Source organism: Neophocaena asiaeorientalis, unplaced genomic scaffold (assembly GCF_003031525.2).
Source record: "Neophocaena asiaeorientalis asiaeorientalis breed wild unplaced genomic scaffold, Neophocaena_asiaeorientalis_V1.1 scaffold524, whole genome shotgun sequence".
Lineage (NCBI taxonomy): Eukaryota > Metazoa > Chordata > Mammalia > Artiodactyla > Phocoenidae > Neophocaena > Neophocaena asiaeorientalis.
Genome location: NW_020172144.1, coordinates 229,544 through 245,241, shown reverse-complemented (window position 1 = coordinate 245,241; position 15,698 = coordinate 229,544). Strand labels below are relative to the sequence as shown.

Sequence of the window (15,698 nt, the reverse complement as noted above, 5' to 3'; positions counted from 1 at the left end):
CATTTCTGCGGCAAGACTTTGACTCTATTTTAACATCATGTTGCATGACCTCCATAATTATTTGCCTGTTCATTTACATATGCTCCAACTCATTTTAAAGAGGTTTGAGGTGACAAGCCTTAGAAGTAAAAACCAGATGCAGCCGCTGACAGGAATACATCTACTTTCTCCCCCAGCAAGCTGGGAGGGACCACATGACAACTTCCCTTCGAAACACTGGCAACAGTCACCTGGCAAACAAGGCAAACCTTTCCTGTAAAACACATCAGTGAGCAAAAAAATGGAATAATTTTAACTAAGAGGCTTTTCTCCCAAGCTAATGCTGACCTGTATTTGCATTTTCTGGGTGTTTACCACAAGTCACTCTGCTCCAGTGAGGGGAGCAGGGAAGACAGCCCACCCAAAGAGAACAGACTATGGATGACAGAACAGGCACCTTTCTGCAGACTTTTCCATGACCATAAGACGATTGGGGGAAAAGAGAAAGGGGAACACAGTGAATCCACTTGGGAGTTAATCAACTCCTTGAGACTCAAAGGCTGACAGACCACGGGCTCTTACAGTCCTCCAGGGTTGACAGTCCTCCCGAGGTCCCCTCACTATTTACACCAAGAAAATGTATTATGAAGCAACTCCCATTGCCATTGCAGTCATGGTTGACTACAGTCATTAAATTATAAGGATTCCAAGTTCTACTTTTTAGAGATGTAGGTTACGGGAGGAAGGGAATCCAGAAATTTGCTACCTTGTACATATAAAGAGAGTACTACTTACTGTCCCACTAATCCCGCCTATAAATTTGGATTATCACCTAATGGTGGAGAGGAATTCATGCTGACCTTACCATATCTTCCTTAGCCATTACCGAAATTGTTGGCTGGGGTCAGGGACGCAACCTGTGACCACGGAAAAGAATGAAGCTCTTTGGCTCGTGGAGAGGTCAAACCCTGGACATGGATTCATTAATACTAGGCTCCAACCAGTAAGGAAGCAATCCTACAAAACAACTCAATGCACAGGTAAAAGGATACTCCAATGTGCCTTCAGTTCTTCGATTTTTTTCAGGGATTCTTGAACCTCCTTCCACACTTGTTCGTCACCAGTTAGCATATCAGCATCCTGCTCAGGCCAAGTGAAAAGAACAGAGGAAGACAAAGTCCTCGATTAAAAAACGGGCAAAGGATCTGAATAGATATTTCTCCAGAGAAGACATACAGATGGCCAATAAACACATGAAAAGATGCTCAATATTATTGGCCATCAGGGAAATGCAAATCAAAACCACAAGGAGATATCATTTCATAACTAGGATGGTTATAATCAAAAAGATAATAACAAATGTTGGGAAGGTTGTGGAAAAATTGGAACCCTCGTGTATTACTGGTAGGAATGTAAAATGGCGCAGCCACTTTGGAAAACAGTTTGGCAGTTATTCTAAAAGTTAAACAGAGTTACTATACAATAATTCCACTCCATAGATGTATATGCAATAAAAATGAGGATATATGTTCACACGAAAACTTGTGCATAAATGTTCACAGCAGCATTATTCGTAACAGCAAATAAAGTAGAAACAACCCAAATGTCCATCAACCAATGAATGGATACACAAAATGTGGTATAGCCATACAACGGAATATTAGTTGACAATAAAAAGAAATGAAGTACTGGGCTTCCCTGGTGGCGCAGTGGTTAAGAATCTGCCTGCCAACGCAGGGGACAAGGGTTCAAGCCCTGGTCTGGGAACTTGCCACATGCCACGGAGCAACGAAGCCCATGCGCCACAACTACTGAGCCTGCGCTCTAGAGCCCGCGAGCCACAACTAGGGAAGCCCACATGCCTAGAGCCCGTGCTACGCAACAAGAGAAGCCAACGCAACAAGAAGCCCACGCACCTCAATGAAGAGTAGCCCCCGCTCGCCGCAACTAGAGAAAGCACGCACACAGCAAGGAAGACCCAACGCAGCCAAAAATAAATAAATTAAATAAATTTTAAAAAAAAAGAAATGAAGTACTAATACATGCTACAACATGGATGAACCTTAAAAAACATCATGCTTAGTGAAAGAAGCCAGTCATAAAGGACCATATATTGTATGATTCCACCCATATGAAATGCTCAGAATAGATAAATCCATAGAGACAGGAAAGTAGATTAGTAAATGGCTAGGGCAGGGGGTGGTGGGTAGGGAGAATGGGGGAGTGACTACTACTGAGTTTTATGGGGCTGATAAAAATATTCTAAAATCAATCATGTTGATGGTTCCATAACTCTTTGAATATATGAAAAGCTATTGTATACTTTAACTGACTAAATTGTACCATATGTGAATTATATCTCAATAAAGCTTACGTATATACATATATGTATGTATGTATTTATCAGGAAGGGGAACAGAGGCAAGAGAAAGAATCATTTGTCAGGAGACCCATGGATAACACTTAAAAAAAAAAATTATTTATTTATTTTTGGCTGCATCAGGTCTTCGTTGCTGCACGCGGGCTTTCTCTAGTTGCAGCCAGTGGGGGCTACTCTTCATTGCGGGGCGTGGGCTTCTCATTGCGGTGGCTTCTCTTGTGGCAGAACATGGGCTCTAGGTGTGCGGGCCTCAGTAGTTGTGGCTCAAAGGCTCTAGAGCACAGCCTCAGTAGTTGTGGTGCACTGGCTTAGTTGCTCCGCGGCATGTGGGATCTTCCTGGACCAGGGCTCGAACCCGTGTCCCCTGCATTGGCAGGCAGATTCTTAACCACTGTGCCCCCAGGGAAGTCCCTACACTTCAATCAAATATTGAGTTATCAATCAAAATGAAGTTAGGTAAAAGATGAGCGTAACTACACCCACGTGAACCAATGTTGACTTCTGCAAAAACTAAAACAAAAAAACTTAAAAAGCAATTCAAAATGAAGGTAGGAGTTACCATTTATTCATTGTCTGTCTTCCTACTGAGTCCTCTATTTTTCCTGTATGTCCACATTTCAAGAGCTCAGTAGCCACGTGTGGCTGTGGCTACTATATTGGGCAGCGCAGACAGAGAACAGTTCTATCATCACAGAAAGTTCTACTGGATGGCACTGCTTTAAAGAGGCTAACCAAGGGGTAAGAAATTCTCATCAGACTCTACTTAAAACCAGGTGTTCCATATCCACTAGATTCTCAGGAGATGTCAGGGAGAAGAACCATTCTAGAAAGTGATATCAAATCACAGCCACTGTGGGGTGATGGTAAAGGTGAGGGAGGGAAGACTTTTTCAAACTATATGTATCTCCCTGGAGATTCTTACATGCCTACTAGGGGAGTTTTATAGAATGACCCCTGTGAGAACCACTGCCAGAGTAAGCCCTATGTTACTGGTGGGAAGATACATGTCACTCAAGTGTGCCAGGGCAGAAAAGAAGGAGGGCCACCAAGTACCACAGAAAAGAGATCTCAAGAACGGGAGAGGCAGTGGGTGTGTGTAGGAGGAAATGTGTGCATTTGTGTGAGTGTGTCTGTGTGACAGGGCTTTATGAGTCTCTGTGTACATGTGTTGTACATATGCGTAATATAATAGGGTGGTTTTTAAAAAGAAACAATAAGTGGACCCTACTTCTTCTAGGAAATTCCAAGTAAGAACCTAGTGTTTTGTGTGTATAAGAGGGAAATAAAAATCACTTGTGTTTAAAAGGTTAAACATCAATCTCCCTCCAAATACCTGCTCTAAGTCCATCTCCGTCTCCTGAAGCCACAGTCCCACCACATCACAAAAGCCTTTAGTAACTTCCTAGTGCCTCCTAGTTGAAGCCCCCATATTAAAACTTGACAACCATTCAACAGAGAAATTAAAACCTTTACAGACAAGCAAAAGTTAAGGGAATTCAGCACCACCAAACCAGCTTTACAACAAATGCTAAAGGAACTTCTCCAGGCAGGAAACACAAGAGAAGGAAAAGTCCTACATAAACAAACCCAAAACAATTAAGAAAATGGTAACAGGAACATACATATTGATAATTATCTTCAATGTAAATGGATTAAATGCTCCAACCAAAAGAGACAGACTGGCTGAATGGATACAAAAACAAGACCCATATATATGCTGTCTACAAGAGACCCACTTCAGACCTAGGGACACATACAGACTGAAAGTGAGGAGATGGAAAAAGATATTCCATGCAAATGGAAGCCAAAAGAAAACTGGAGCAGCAATTCTCATATCAAACAAAACAGACTTTAAAATAAAGACTATTACAAGAGACAAAGAAGGACACTACATAATGATCAAGGGATCAATCCAAGAAGAAGATATAATAATTGTAAATAGTTATGCACCCAACACAGGAGCACCTCAATACATAAGCCAAATGCTAAAAGCCATAAAAGGGGAAATCGACAGTAACACAATAACAGTAGGGAACGTTAACAACTCACGTTCACCAATGGAGAGATCATCCAAAATGAAAATAAATAAGGAAACACAAGCTTTAAATGACACATTAGACAAGATGGACTTAACTGATATTTATAGGACATTCCATCCAAAAGACAACAGAATACACTTTCTTCTCAAGTGCTCATGGAACATTCTCCAGGATAGATCATATCTTGGGGCACAAATCAAGCCTCAGTAAATTTAAGAAAACTGAAATCATATCAAGTATCTTTTCCAACCACAAGGCTATGAGACTAGATGTCAATTACAGGAAAAAAACTGAAAAAAACACAAACACATGGAGGCTAAACAATACATTACTACATAACCAAAAGATCACAGAAGAAATTAAAGAGGAAATCAAAAAATACCTAGAAACAAAAGACAATGAAAACACGACAACCCAAAACCTATGGGATGAGGCAAAAACAGTTCTAAGAGGGAAGTTTATAGCAATACAATCCTACCTCAAGAAACAAGAAAAATCTCAAATAAACAACCTAACCTTACACCTAAAGTAACTAGAGAAAGAAGAACAAATAACCCCAAAGTTAGCAGAAGGAAAGAAATCATAAAGATCAGATCAGAAATAAATGAAAAAGAAATGAAGGAAACAATAGCAAACATCAATAAAACTAAAAGCTGGTTCTTTGAGAAGATAAACAAAATCGATAAACCATTAGCCAGACTCATCACACAAAAAAGGGAGAAAACTCAAATCAACAGAATTAGAAATGAAAAAGGAGACGTAACCACTGACACGTAAGGAAACACTCCCATTTACCACTGCAACTAAAAGAATAAAATACCCAGGAATAAACCTACCTAAGGAGACAAAAGACCTGTGCACAGAAAACTATAAGACACTGAATAAAGAAATTAAAGATTATAGAAACAGATGGAAAGATATACCATGTTCTTGGATTTAACAATCAACATTGTGTAAATTACTATACTACCCAAAGCAATCTACAGATTCAATGCAATCCCTGTCAAACTACCAATGGCATTTTTCACAGAACTAGAACAAAAAATTCCACAATTTGTATGGAAACACAAAAGACCCCGAACAGCAAAAGCAATCTTGAGAAAGAAAAATGGAGCTGGAGGAATTAGGCTCCCTGACTTCAGACTAAACTACAAAGCTACAGTAATGAAGACACTACGGTACTGGCACAAAAACAGAAATATAGATCAAGGGAACAAGACAGAAAGCCCAGAGATAAACTCACGCACATATGGGCACCTTATCTTTGATAAAGGAGGCAGGAATGTACAGTGGAGAAAAGACAGCCTCTTCAATAAGTGGTGCTGGGAAAACTGGACAGCTACATGTAAAAGAATGAAATTAGAACACTCCCTAACACCATACACAAAAATAAACTCAAAATGGATTAAAGACCTAAATGTAAGGCCAGACACTGTAAAACTCTTAGAGGAAGACATAGAGGAACATTCTATGACATAAATCACAGCAAGATCCTTTATGACCCACCTCCTAGAGTAATGAAAATAAAAACAAAAGTAAACAAATGGGACCTAATTAAACTTAAAAGCTTTTGCACAGCAAAGGAAACTATAAAGAAGAAGAAAAGACAATGGGAGAAAATATTTGCAAACGAAGCAACTGACAAAGGATTAATCTCCAAAATATACAAGCAGCTAATACAGCTCAATATCAAAAAAACAAACGACCCAATCCAAAAATGGGCAGAAGCCCTAAACAGATATTTCTTCAAAGAAGATATACACAGATTGCTAAGAAACACATTAAAGGATGCTCAACATCACTAATCATCAGAGAAATGAAAATCAAAATTACAATGAGGTATCACGTCACACCAGTCAGAATGGCCATCATCAAAAAATCTACAAACAATAAATGCTGGAGAGGCTGTGGAGAAAAGGGAACCCTCTTGCACTGTTGGTGGGAATGTAAACTGATACAGCCATTATGGAGAACAGTATGGCGTTTCCTTAAAAAATTACAAATAGAACTACCATATGACCCAGCAATCCCACTACTGGGCATATACCCTGAGAAAACCATAATTCAAAAAGAGACATGCACCCCAGGGTTCATTGCAGCACTATTTACAATAGCCAGGACACAGAAGCAACCTAAGTGTCCATCGACAGATGAATGGATAAAGAAGATGTGACACATATATACAATGGAATATTACTCAGCCATAAAAAGAAATGAAACTGAGTTATTTGTAGTGAGGTGGATGGACCTAGAGTCTGTCATACAGAGTGAAGTCAGAAAAAGAAAAACAAATACCATATGGTAACACACATATATGGAATCTAAAAAAAAAATGGTTCTGATGAACCTAGGGGCTGGACAGGAATAAAGATGCAGATGTAGAGAATGGATTTGAGGTCACGGGGAGGGGGAAGGGTAAGCTGGGATGAAGTGAGAGAGTGGCACTGACATATATACACTACCAAACGTAAAATACATAGCTAGTGGGAAGCAGCCGCATAGCATAGGGAGATCAGCTCGGTGCTTTGTGACCACCTAGAGGGGTGGGATAGGGAGGGTGGGAGGGAGACGCAAGAGGGAGGGGATATGGGGATGTATGTATACATATAGCTGATTCACTTTGTTATACAGCAGAAACTAACACACCATTGTAAAGCAATGATACTCCAAAAAAGATGTAAAAAAAAAAAAACTTGACAACCATGGCCATTCTTGATTAAATTTTTGTTTTATATTTCACTACTGGCAGCTCAAACCTTTGGCTCTAGGCAAAATATCTCACTTGTTAGACTCTATGGTAGGCAGACACATGCAGCCCCAAAGATGTCCACGTCCTGATCCCCAGAACCTGTGAATATGTTAGCATACATGGCAAAGGCGAATTAAGTTGCCAGTGGCATTCAGACTGTTGGTCAGCTGACCTTAAAATTAAGAGACTGCGGCTTCCCTGGTGGCACAGCCGTTGAGAGTTCGCCTGCCGATGCAGGGGACGCGGGTTCGTGCCCTGGTCTGGAAAGATCCCACATGCCGCGGAGCGGCTGGGCCCGTGAGCCATGGCCGCTGAGCCTGCGCGTCAGGAGGCTGTGCTCCACAACGGGAGAGGCCACAGTAGTGAGAGGCCCGCGTACCGCAAAAAAAAAAAAAAAATTAAGAGACTGTCCTGGACTACGTACGTGGGCCCAGTGGAATCACAAGGTTCCTTAAAAGTGGAAGGAGGCAGAAGAGAATGTCAGAGCAATGTGATGTGAGGAGGACTTAACCTGCCTTTGCTGGCCTTGAAGACAGAGGAAGGGACCCACAGAGGAAAGAGTACAGGCAGCCTGTCGAAGCTGGAGAAGGCAGGGAAACGGATTCTCCCCTGGAGCCTCCAGAAAGAACGTAGCCCTGGCAAGACTTTGATTTTAGCCCAGCGAGGCCTGTGTGAGGCTTCTGACCTCTAGCACTGTAGATAATAAGTGTGTGTTAAGTCACTAATTTTATGATAACTGTTACAGCTGCCATAGGAAACTAATACAGTCCCTAACATGCTTCTGCTCTTCTGGCCACTGGGACTTGGTACATGACCCTCCTGGTACCTGAAGTTAATTAATTCCATCACTCATCTATTCAATTAAAATTTACTGGGTGCCAACTGGGCATTGTTCTAGGCACTGAGGATAGAGCAGTGAAGACATCAGACAGTCACAGCGTTTACGCTGAAGAGGGAGAAGGAGAAATGGATTGACAGAAAACACACACACACACACAGACACACACACACACACACAGAAATTATATTTGTCAGAGGGAAAAACAAATAAACAGGGAAGAGCGATGGGGAGTACTAGTCCCAGGGAGTTTAGCGCGATCGGGGAAGCCATCGCTGAGAAGATGACTTAGAGGCGAAGGGGTGAAGGAGCAGAGGTAAGAGCTCTAGGAAGAGGGAACAGCAAGTCTTGAGGTGCAGAGGCAGGAACAGGCCTGCATGTTCCAGGAACAGCAAGGAGGCTGGTGTGGATAGAGGTCCTGGGCTGTCGTCTGAGCACCATGTCACATTGTCCCCAATTCAACAGTAATATAGGTCTTCTTCTTCTTTGATCCTACCTCTCCCAAATACCTACCACAGAACCATGTACGTAACAAAAGCTCAGTTAAATGTCTGTAGAATGGATTTGGAAGAAGAAACTAACATTTATTTGATCATGATGTGGATGACTCTTGTATGTATCTCACTTATTCCTCACAACATCCTTGTAGGGCATCAATGCCTACAATTAACAAATGAGGCACAAGACAGTCTTAAAGCCTAAGTAACGGTTACAAATGTCCTTCTGCCCCTAACTGCCAGGGGTAAGATTCAAATTCAAGTCTGTCTGGCTCTGGAGCCCGTGCTCTTTCTACTGTCTTCGTGTTGAATTTGAATTTGTCTTTCTCCTAGGCTTGCTTAAAAGGTGAAACTCATGTTCGTGAGACAGTTAAGTTCAACACATACTCAACTCGTGGCCCCTATGATCTTCCTAGTCTTAGCACTTGGAAAACGGCAATAAAATCCTCCAACGTGGAACCCACAGTGGAACTTGCATTCTTCCACCAAGCGGAGTGAGACCGTGGCCCAAGGCAGAGCAATTTCATATGGGAATTATATTCCCAACAAAATCCCCACCGTTATCTAATTAGCTGTTTTTGGGGTTGAGCCTAAGGCTTTATTTACTTAACAGAAGAGCAGGCAAGCTTTGAAATTGTTTCCAAACATTCAGAAACAATAGCTCTTGGGAGCACTTTATACTGGAGCTAGACAAAGCTACATTCACTCACAGCCAGCCATCCACACCAGGAGTGTTTCACCAAGGTGATAGTCTCCACTCGCAGGTTCCCAGAGCACCTTACCTCGCTGCCATGGTCCTGACCCTCCCGTCCCATTCTGTCACTTCTTCTGTAACGGTCCCTATAATGGGATCTACCTCCCCTCTTCCCACACCAACCAGGTAAGAGGAGACCATTCACAGGCGTGTGTGTGTGTGTGTGTAATATATATACACAAACAGAGAAACTACTTAGGGAAGCATAAATTAAATCTTCTAATTTTTCAATTTGCAAATATAAGAGTAAATGAGTGTGCTCTTTTTCACAGTTCCTGACGTATGAAATTAGTAAATTTATTTCATTATTTCTTATCCAAACGTATCAAAGATGCTTGCTATCATTTAGGGAAAGAATTCCTTTTTGAACTTCAGCTTTACTATGTAAAAGGAGCTTGAATAGGTGAGTCCTGAAATTTGTTTTCAGTAGGGGGAGAACATTATATATATAAAATAAAATGTACTATTGCTGAGTTTTCTACAAACGATCAAAATAATTTGGACTATAAGCAGAAGGGTTCCTGAGAAGGTTCACTCTGCTGGGAAATGATGAAGAGAATGAGGAACGTGTTGGTTGCAGCAACAACAGCACCTCTGTCCTGAGCCCTGTGTGTCCCTGGCAAGGCCTCCTTTGCCCTCAGCTTCCTCACTGGTAAAATGAGAAGGTGGTCTCATGACCACTTGAGCCTGGAGCAGTGCACAGCTAGTTCGGCTCTACTTCTGGTGACCACTCCCTCACACAGCTCCAGTAGAGTCCTTAAAAAGTGTGTCTTCATTTTAAACAACAAACACATGGAAGTAGCTCATCTAAGGCAGGACTGTGCAAGCTGTTCTCAGAATCTTGGCAGGAAGGAGTCTCCCTTCTCCCTTCGACCACTCAAGCTCCTCTACCTGTCCCACCCTCCAGTGGCCAGGTGCAAACTCCCCACAACTGCAGTCATTGTTCTTGACACTTGATTCCTTCTCATTCGCCCCCTTTCTTTCCTCTCGCAGCCCCCCGCCCTGCACGAGTCTGACCCATCCCCGGTTCCATCCAATACACCTATTCTTCCAAGTGCAATCCTTTCCCTTTGGATTCTGTCAGGACTAGGATTGCAGTTTCCTGCTCTTTTCTTGGATCTCTATTTCCAATCATTTCTCCCGGTTTCTTCCCATTTGTCCCTTTTGGACACAGTGTCGAATGTTCTCGATCAGGAAGTGTTGTCTATCCGCCCTCCTGAGCCACCATAGCCACTCTGCAAACCTCTCTCTTAGCACCAAGCTGTCTTTAATGATCTACTGTTTCCTCAACTAGCTCAGAACTCCCTGAGGGACCATGACCTAATCAGAACTATTCCCAGTGCCATCATGGTAAGTTATTCAGTAAATGTTTGGGGACAAAGTAGACGAACGAAGGGAGAGGAGTGATCTTCTACAATCCATAGGTAACAGTACTGTAAGAATAAAATACCTTAATTCCACAACAAGGACAATCTCAGCCAAGGAAACAGAAGATTGTTCTCTTCACTCCATACTCCTATCTTGACTTGTTTCTAATATTACTATATCATGATTATGTTGGAAAATGATGTGTTCTCAATGTAACTGTTGGTATTTACCAAATGCCCAGATACTGGTCTAGAACCTAAAGGTGACTGCTACCCACAACAGAAGAAATCCCATGCAAGCTCAGGACCCGTGCTGTGGGACAGCAGCATCAAGGCTGCCTGGGAGGGAGCTCTGTTCACTCCCCTGGCTTCTATCTCCAGCATCATCCTTAGCTTCCTGCCACTCACCTGGCAGAGAGGTCCCTGCCCCCAGCTACCCGTGGATGGATCAGTGAGGCCATCTGAGTTCCCCCATACATGGCTGCTAAATAAATACCCTAACTTTATTCCCTTAAGAGTAAAAAACAGGTACCAGATGATATGAGATACTCCACTACGTCAAAGGGTGTCCGTCCACACAATTACATTCAATTGGTCAAATGCTTCCTCTAGGTTTCAAAGTAGAAGCATCCCTGCCAGGTGCCAGTTGTTATTGTTAGAATTAGAAATCTTGAGTTTCTTCAATAGGGCAAGGTTGGAATCCAGCAAGACTGGTTGACCACATCCTTGGGAAAGTGACCAGTGGCTCTATCAGGCTCAAACATCAGATGCAGCCATCCAGATCTACTTTGCATCTGGAACACTTAAACAGATGTGTTCACTTGGCTCACAAGTGTTTGAAGTTGAAACTCTTGCACTGGGTTAATTTCAGATGGTTCACATTAAGAGGAAAAGGAGAAAGGCAATCTGCTTTCCAGTACTTCCTGTTACCCAATCCTCATGCAAACTCTAATTAGATTGGATTGGAGAGGGACGAGTACAGGCTAGGAAATAAAATTACTGAACACATAAACTTTTCCAGTAATTCAATAATTCTAGTGTCTTAAAAGGAGGTTTTTTTGTGTTTTGTTTTGTTCTGTTTCTAAAGCAAAATGAGGTTCAAATATAGTGTCTGCACTCCAGAGAGAGATTGGGAAGTCCTGAAATTCAAAATTATGAGGCAAACGAAGTACAATTTGCAGTGCTTTTGACCGAGGTACTCTAGTTCATGGGTAATATACTGGGAACTAATAGATTAATATACAACATCATTGAAAACCCTTATGATTCACAGGAAACATCTCTGCTGGAACCAATTTCCACCTCCTCTGGAAAAAACTGAAAACATTTCAGATTTAACTTGAGGGGGAAAGTGGCTCTTTCATAAAGTGGAAAAAACAGTGGTTAAAAATAGAGCATTCACTATTATATCAACCACAAACCAATCAAGGGGCATTATGGACGGGGAAGAAGAATGTTCTCTCAAGGAAGCAGGTACAACTTGCAGAATGTTCTACTTAGCAATTAAGCAACGGTACGCAATAATTAGAACTTAGTGAAAGGAACACTGGATTGGGTCCTAAAGCGAATCTCTGCTCCATAGCTGTGTGACCTTGGCCAGATACTTAACCTCCCTGAAGCTAAGATTTTCAGCAGTAATAATTCTGCACAGATGCACTTTCTAGCCCATTACCTTTGCACCCTCTAGAAGCACTAATGTCATGAAGGGCATAGTGGCCCGAGTTTTCAATAACCATCCTAGAGGGCAGGGGTCTGACTGGAGTCTGCTTTGTTTGGTGGGAGGGAGAAAAACAGGCTCATCCTAATATTAGGAAGAGGAGCAAATTGCAACGTAATCAAGAACCACTCGGCCACGCCCTGCATCTCTGCATATTTCACTCCCCCTGCCTGGAAGGCTCTTCCTCAACCGAGTCATCCAGACAAACTTCTCTCGCGCACCAAAACCCTCCAGTCTTCACAGGCACGATCTGTCGCGTCCCTTCCACTGGGCTCCGTGATAACTGTAGCAATGGGTCACACTGATGCAGATGGATGCCATCCAGATGCAGATGGAGGGCAATCACCTTGCGAAGGTTCTTTCTTTCACCTACTTCATAAAATGGGTGAAATCTCAATGCCTGCGAGTGATGTGCACAGTCTACAGCAGGGCTCAAAACTCTGGTCTCCAAGAGCTCGAAGGAAGCTCCAGCCTCCTGCCCCCTCGCAGCCCCCGAGCTGGCTGACCCCAGACTAGATGTCTTCTTCTCAGGCTGGCAAGCCTTCTCCAGACAGCCATCCTGTCACTGCCTTGGATCCAGGGGAGGAGCATTTGGGCAACACGCAGCACTAAAGCCCAGTCCAAACAAGTGCTGATGCCGTGGCGGGCGGGGGGGTGGTTCACGAAACCACCTGGGCCCCCAGCGGTGCTGTTTCTCTTCACCACCATTGAACTTTCTGTTCCCGCTGCAGCTGTCAGCATTTGTCAGTGCGCATCGAACTTGACTCCTCAGGACTCTACTGCAACTACAGATTGCCACAAGGCCATACACTGGAACCAACTGCGGGGTCAAGGTTAAATGTCCAGGAACACAGAATTGCCAGCAGGAAGGGGAATGCCCCTTCAGGGATTCTAGGAAAGTGACCAAAGCCTCGAGTGTGACTGAGAACCATCAAAGGCCTTTCCCAGCTACGACCTCAGCACCTCCCCTTCCTCTGTGCTGCGTATTCCCAAAGCAGAGACTAAAACTCCTTCTCCGAGAATTAAGCTCATTTGCTTATATGAAATCAGGTCCATGTAGAGGAAGTAAAAAGCAGTTGGCATCCACACACTCGGCAGAGTTTGAAAGACTATCCGTGTCCGTGGTGTTTGCTGGAAATCTGCCTTTAGTGCGGCAGTGTGTGGATCGGCGTGACTGGCTGATATGCAAAGGCAGGTGAAGATTAAACGAAGACGCTGGGGCAGCAGACACTTCCCACCACCCTCCTCCACGAGAAAGACATGTTCCTGAGGATACAGAATGGGCTTATATGCAGCAGAAGGCTACTGGCTCTGTTTGCAAAGGCACATTTAAGGAGAATCTGTCGCAACTCCCAGCAGAGTCCTGCGGATCTTGTTGTGTAAACACCACAAGGTGGAAGGTTTGAGACTAGGAAAAATGCAAATATTTTATAGGAAAAATTGTTCTAATGGCAACCCTCATTAAGGCAAAGTATACCCCCAAATTTCAGGGCAGGTTTTGTTTTAATGGAGATGCAAACCACAGCCCTCATCTCCTCCTGCCTCTGACGCCTCCACTTCATCTTTCCTTCTTTGGGAACAGCTGCTTTCACTTTTCTCTGCAAACACAGAAGAAAGTGCTTGGAACCGCAGCAGAACAGTTTCAAGTTAGGTATAAGGGGCAGTGTTCTGAGTGCGACGGTTAGCATGACCTGGACGTCGTTCCTGCAGAGACATTTATAAATAGGATGAACAACAGCAGGATGTGGGTTCTCTGCTTGTGGCATATGGGAGTGTGTGACAGGCAGCACCGGGAAATGGACATAAGGAGGCTGGAGCCCCAAGCCCAGCTCTGCTGCTGGCCTGCTGTGCGCCCTGTAGGCTAACAATGCCTCCTGGCTCAGCTACCCCAGGTGAGAACCTGATTAAGGTTACCATGGAGATGGAAACGAATCCTTCCACTCCATTAGTCACCTGTGTATATAGTGTCTGTTGTGCGCAAAGAGAGACCTGAAATTCTGATGGGAGAGACTCTGGAATCTGTGGTTGTGCAACAGACTGCAAACACCTTCATTCTATTTTAAGCTGATTTTTCTCATGTATAAAATACACCAGTCAGAGCAGAGAGAGTATGCAGAGGACTGAACAAAGACTAGACCCAGCCCAGTACTGCACTCTGCCAACCGAAGAACTTGACAAGGATTATTTAATCCACACGTCTCCTCGAACGCTTGCACGTATAATGATTAGAGTGGGCAACTTTCCAAACTCACACGAGAATATGGTATTCGCTTATCTGCTAACGCAAGCACATCAGATTATTTAATCTGTGGTCTCAAACTGAGGGACTGCTAGTTTAGTTGGGGTCCACACTAACGATTTCAGATAATGAGTCCTGGACAGAAGTCTAGACGCGCTCTTTTAGGAGATAATCGTAAGCGTAACCAAAGGAAACTGTTTAATGTGACGTCAGAATCTGTCCCTTAACACCAGTGAAGGCCATTTCTGCTAGCTTCCCCTACTTTTTCATAGCTGGCTTGCACCAGCCCTTCACCAGTTCTTACCAATACCCTGTAAGGAAGCACTGAAATCCACAGACCATGTGCCAGATGGGCAAAAAGTTCAAAAGAAATATGTCCCGGTTTGAGGGAAGAATTATCTCTAATATCTCAGTCATATTTTCAAAAAGAAAGCGCTCAGGATTGCATTTGTCTCTTAGAGGAGAAACACCGGTGCTACTCCAGTTATTCTAAAACAATTCTGTCATCTGTGAATTAATCCACACAGAGCTCTGTTTCTGGAAGCTGGCGGGAGCAGGGGGGAAGGGTCATTCCAGAGGGCATCACTCATAAGCTGAGGGTCTGGCAGGGAGACCACTCCTTCTAAGGTCTGGGAGAGGAGGTGACCAAATTCCATGGGTCAGCTCTTTTTTTGCCCCACCTCGTACCCATGAGAGACCCTGCACAAAATCACCAGGACTCAGATGTTCTTCCTGGCAACTGTGCATGCCGTGGAAGTGAAGTACTGGCCGAGGGCTCGGTGAGCATTCCCTGGCGCCCCACCAACAGAAAGCACACGTCTGCATTTTATATTCCAGGAAACTCCAATCTGGCCCTCAGCCAGGGGACCTTTTTATAATGTCAAAGATAAAAGCACTGGCTATGTTTGGTGCCCTGCCTCCACCTCCATTCTCTTGTAACCATGTCAGAAACCAAGCAGGCATTACTGTTAACAGAGTCTTCCAGACAAAAGTCTGATGGAGCTTCATAAACATTACCAGATGATGATCAGAGATGTCCCCACTTCACAGGAAGAGAAAGAGGTACAGGAAGGGGCAAGTGATTTCACAGAGGGCCTGCTGGAAATCCTGGGGAGAACTGGAAACACACACTCAAGTAT

General features: G+C 43.5%; 1 protein-coding gene across 1 annotated transcript in view; it reads right to left on the bottom strand.

Annotated features, from left to right (window-relative positions):
- Positions 1-15,698, bottom strand: part of LOC112405728 (histone-lysine N-methyltransferase SMYD3) — a 152,921-nt gene that overhangs the window by 106,759 nt on the left and 30,464 nt on the right. The window contains exon 4 of the mRNA XM_024754253.1: positions 1,032-1,119. Coding sequence (XP_024610021.1) covers positions 1,032-1,119 — 88 coding nt within the window. The remainder of the gene's footprint in view (positions 1-1,031; positions 1,120-15,698) is intronic.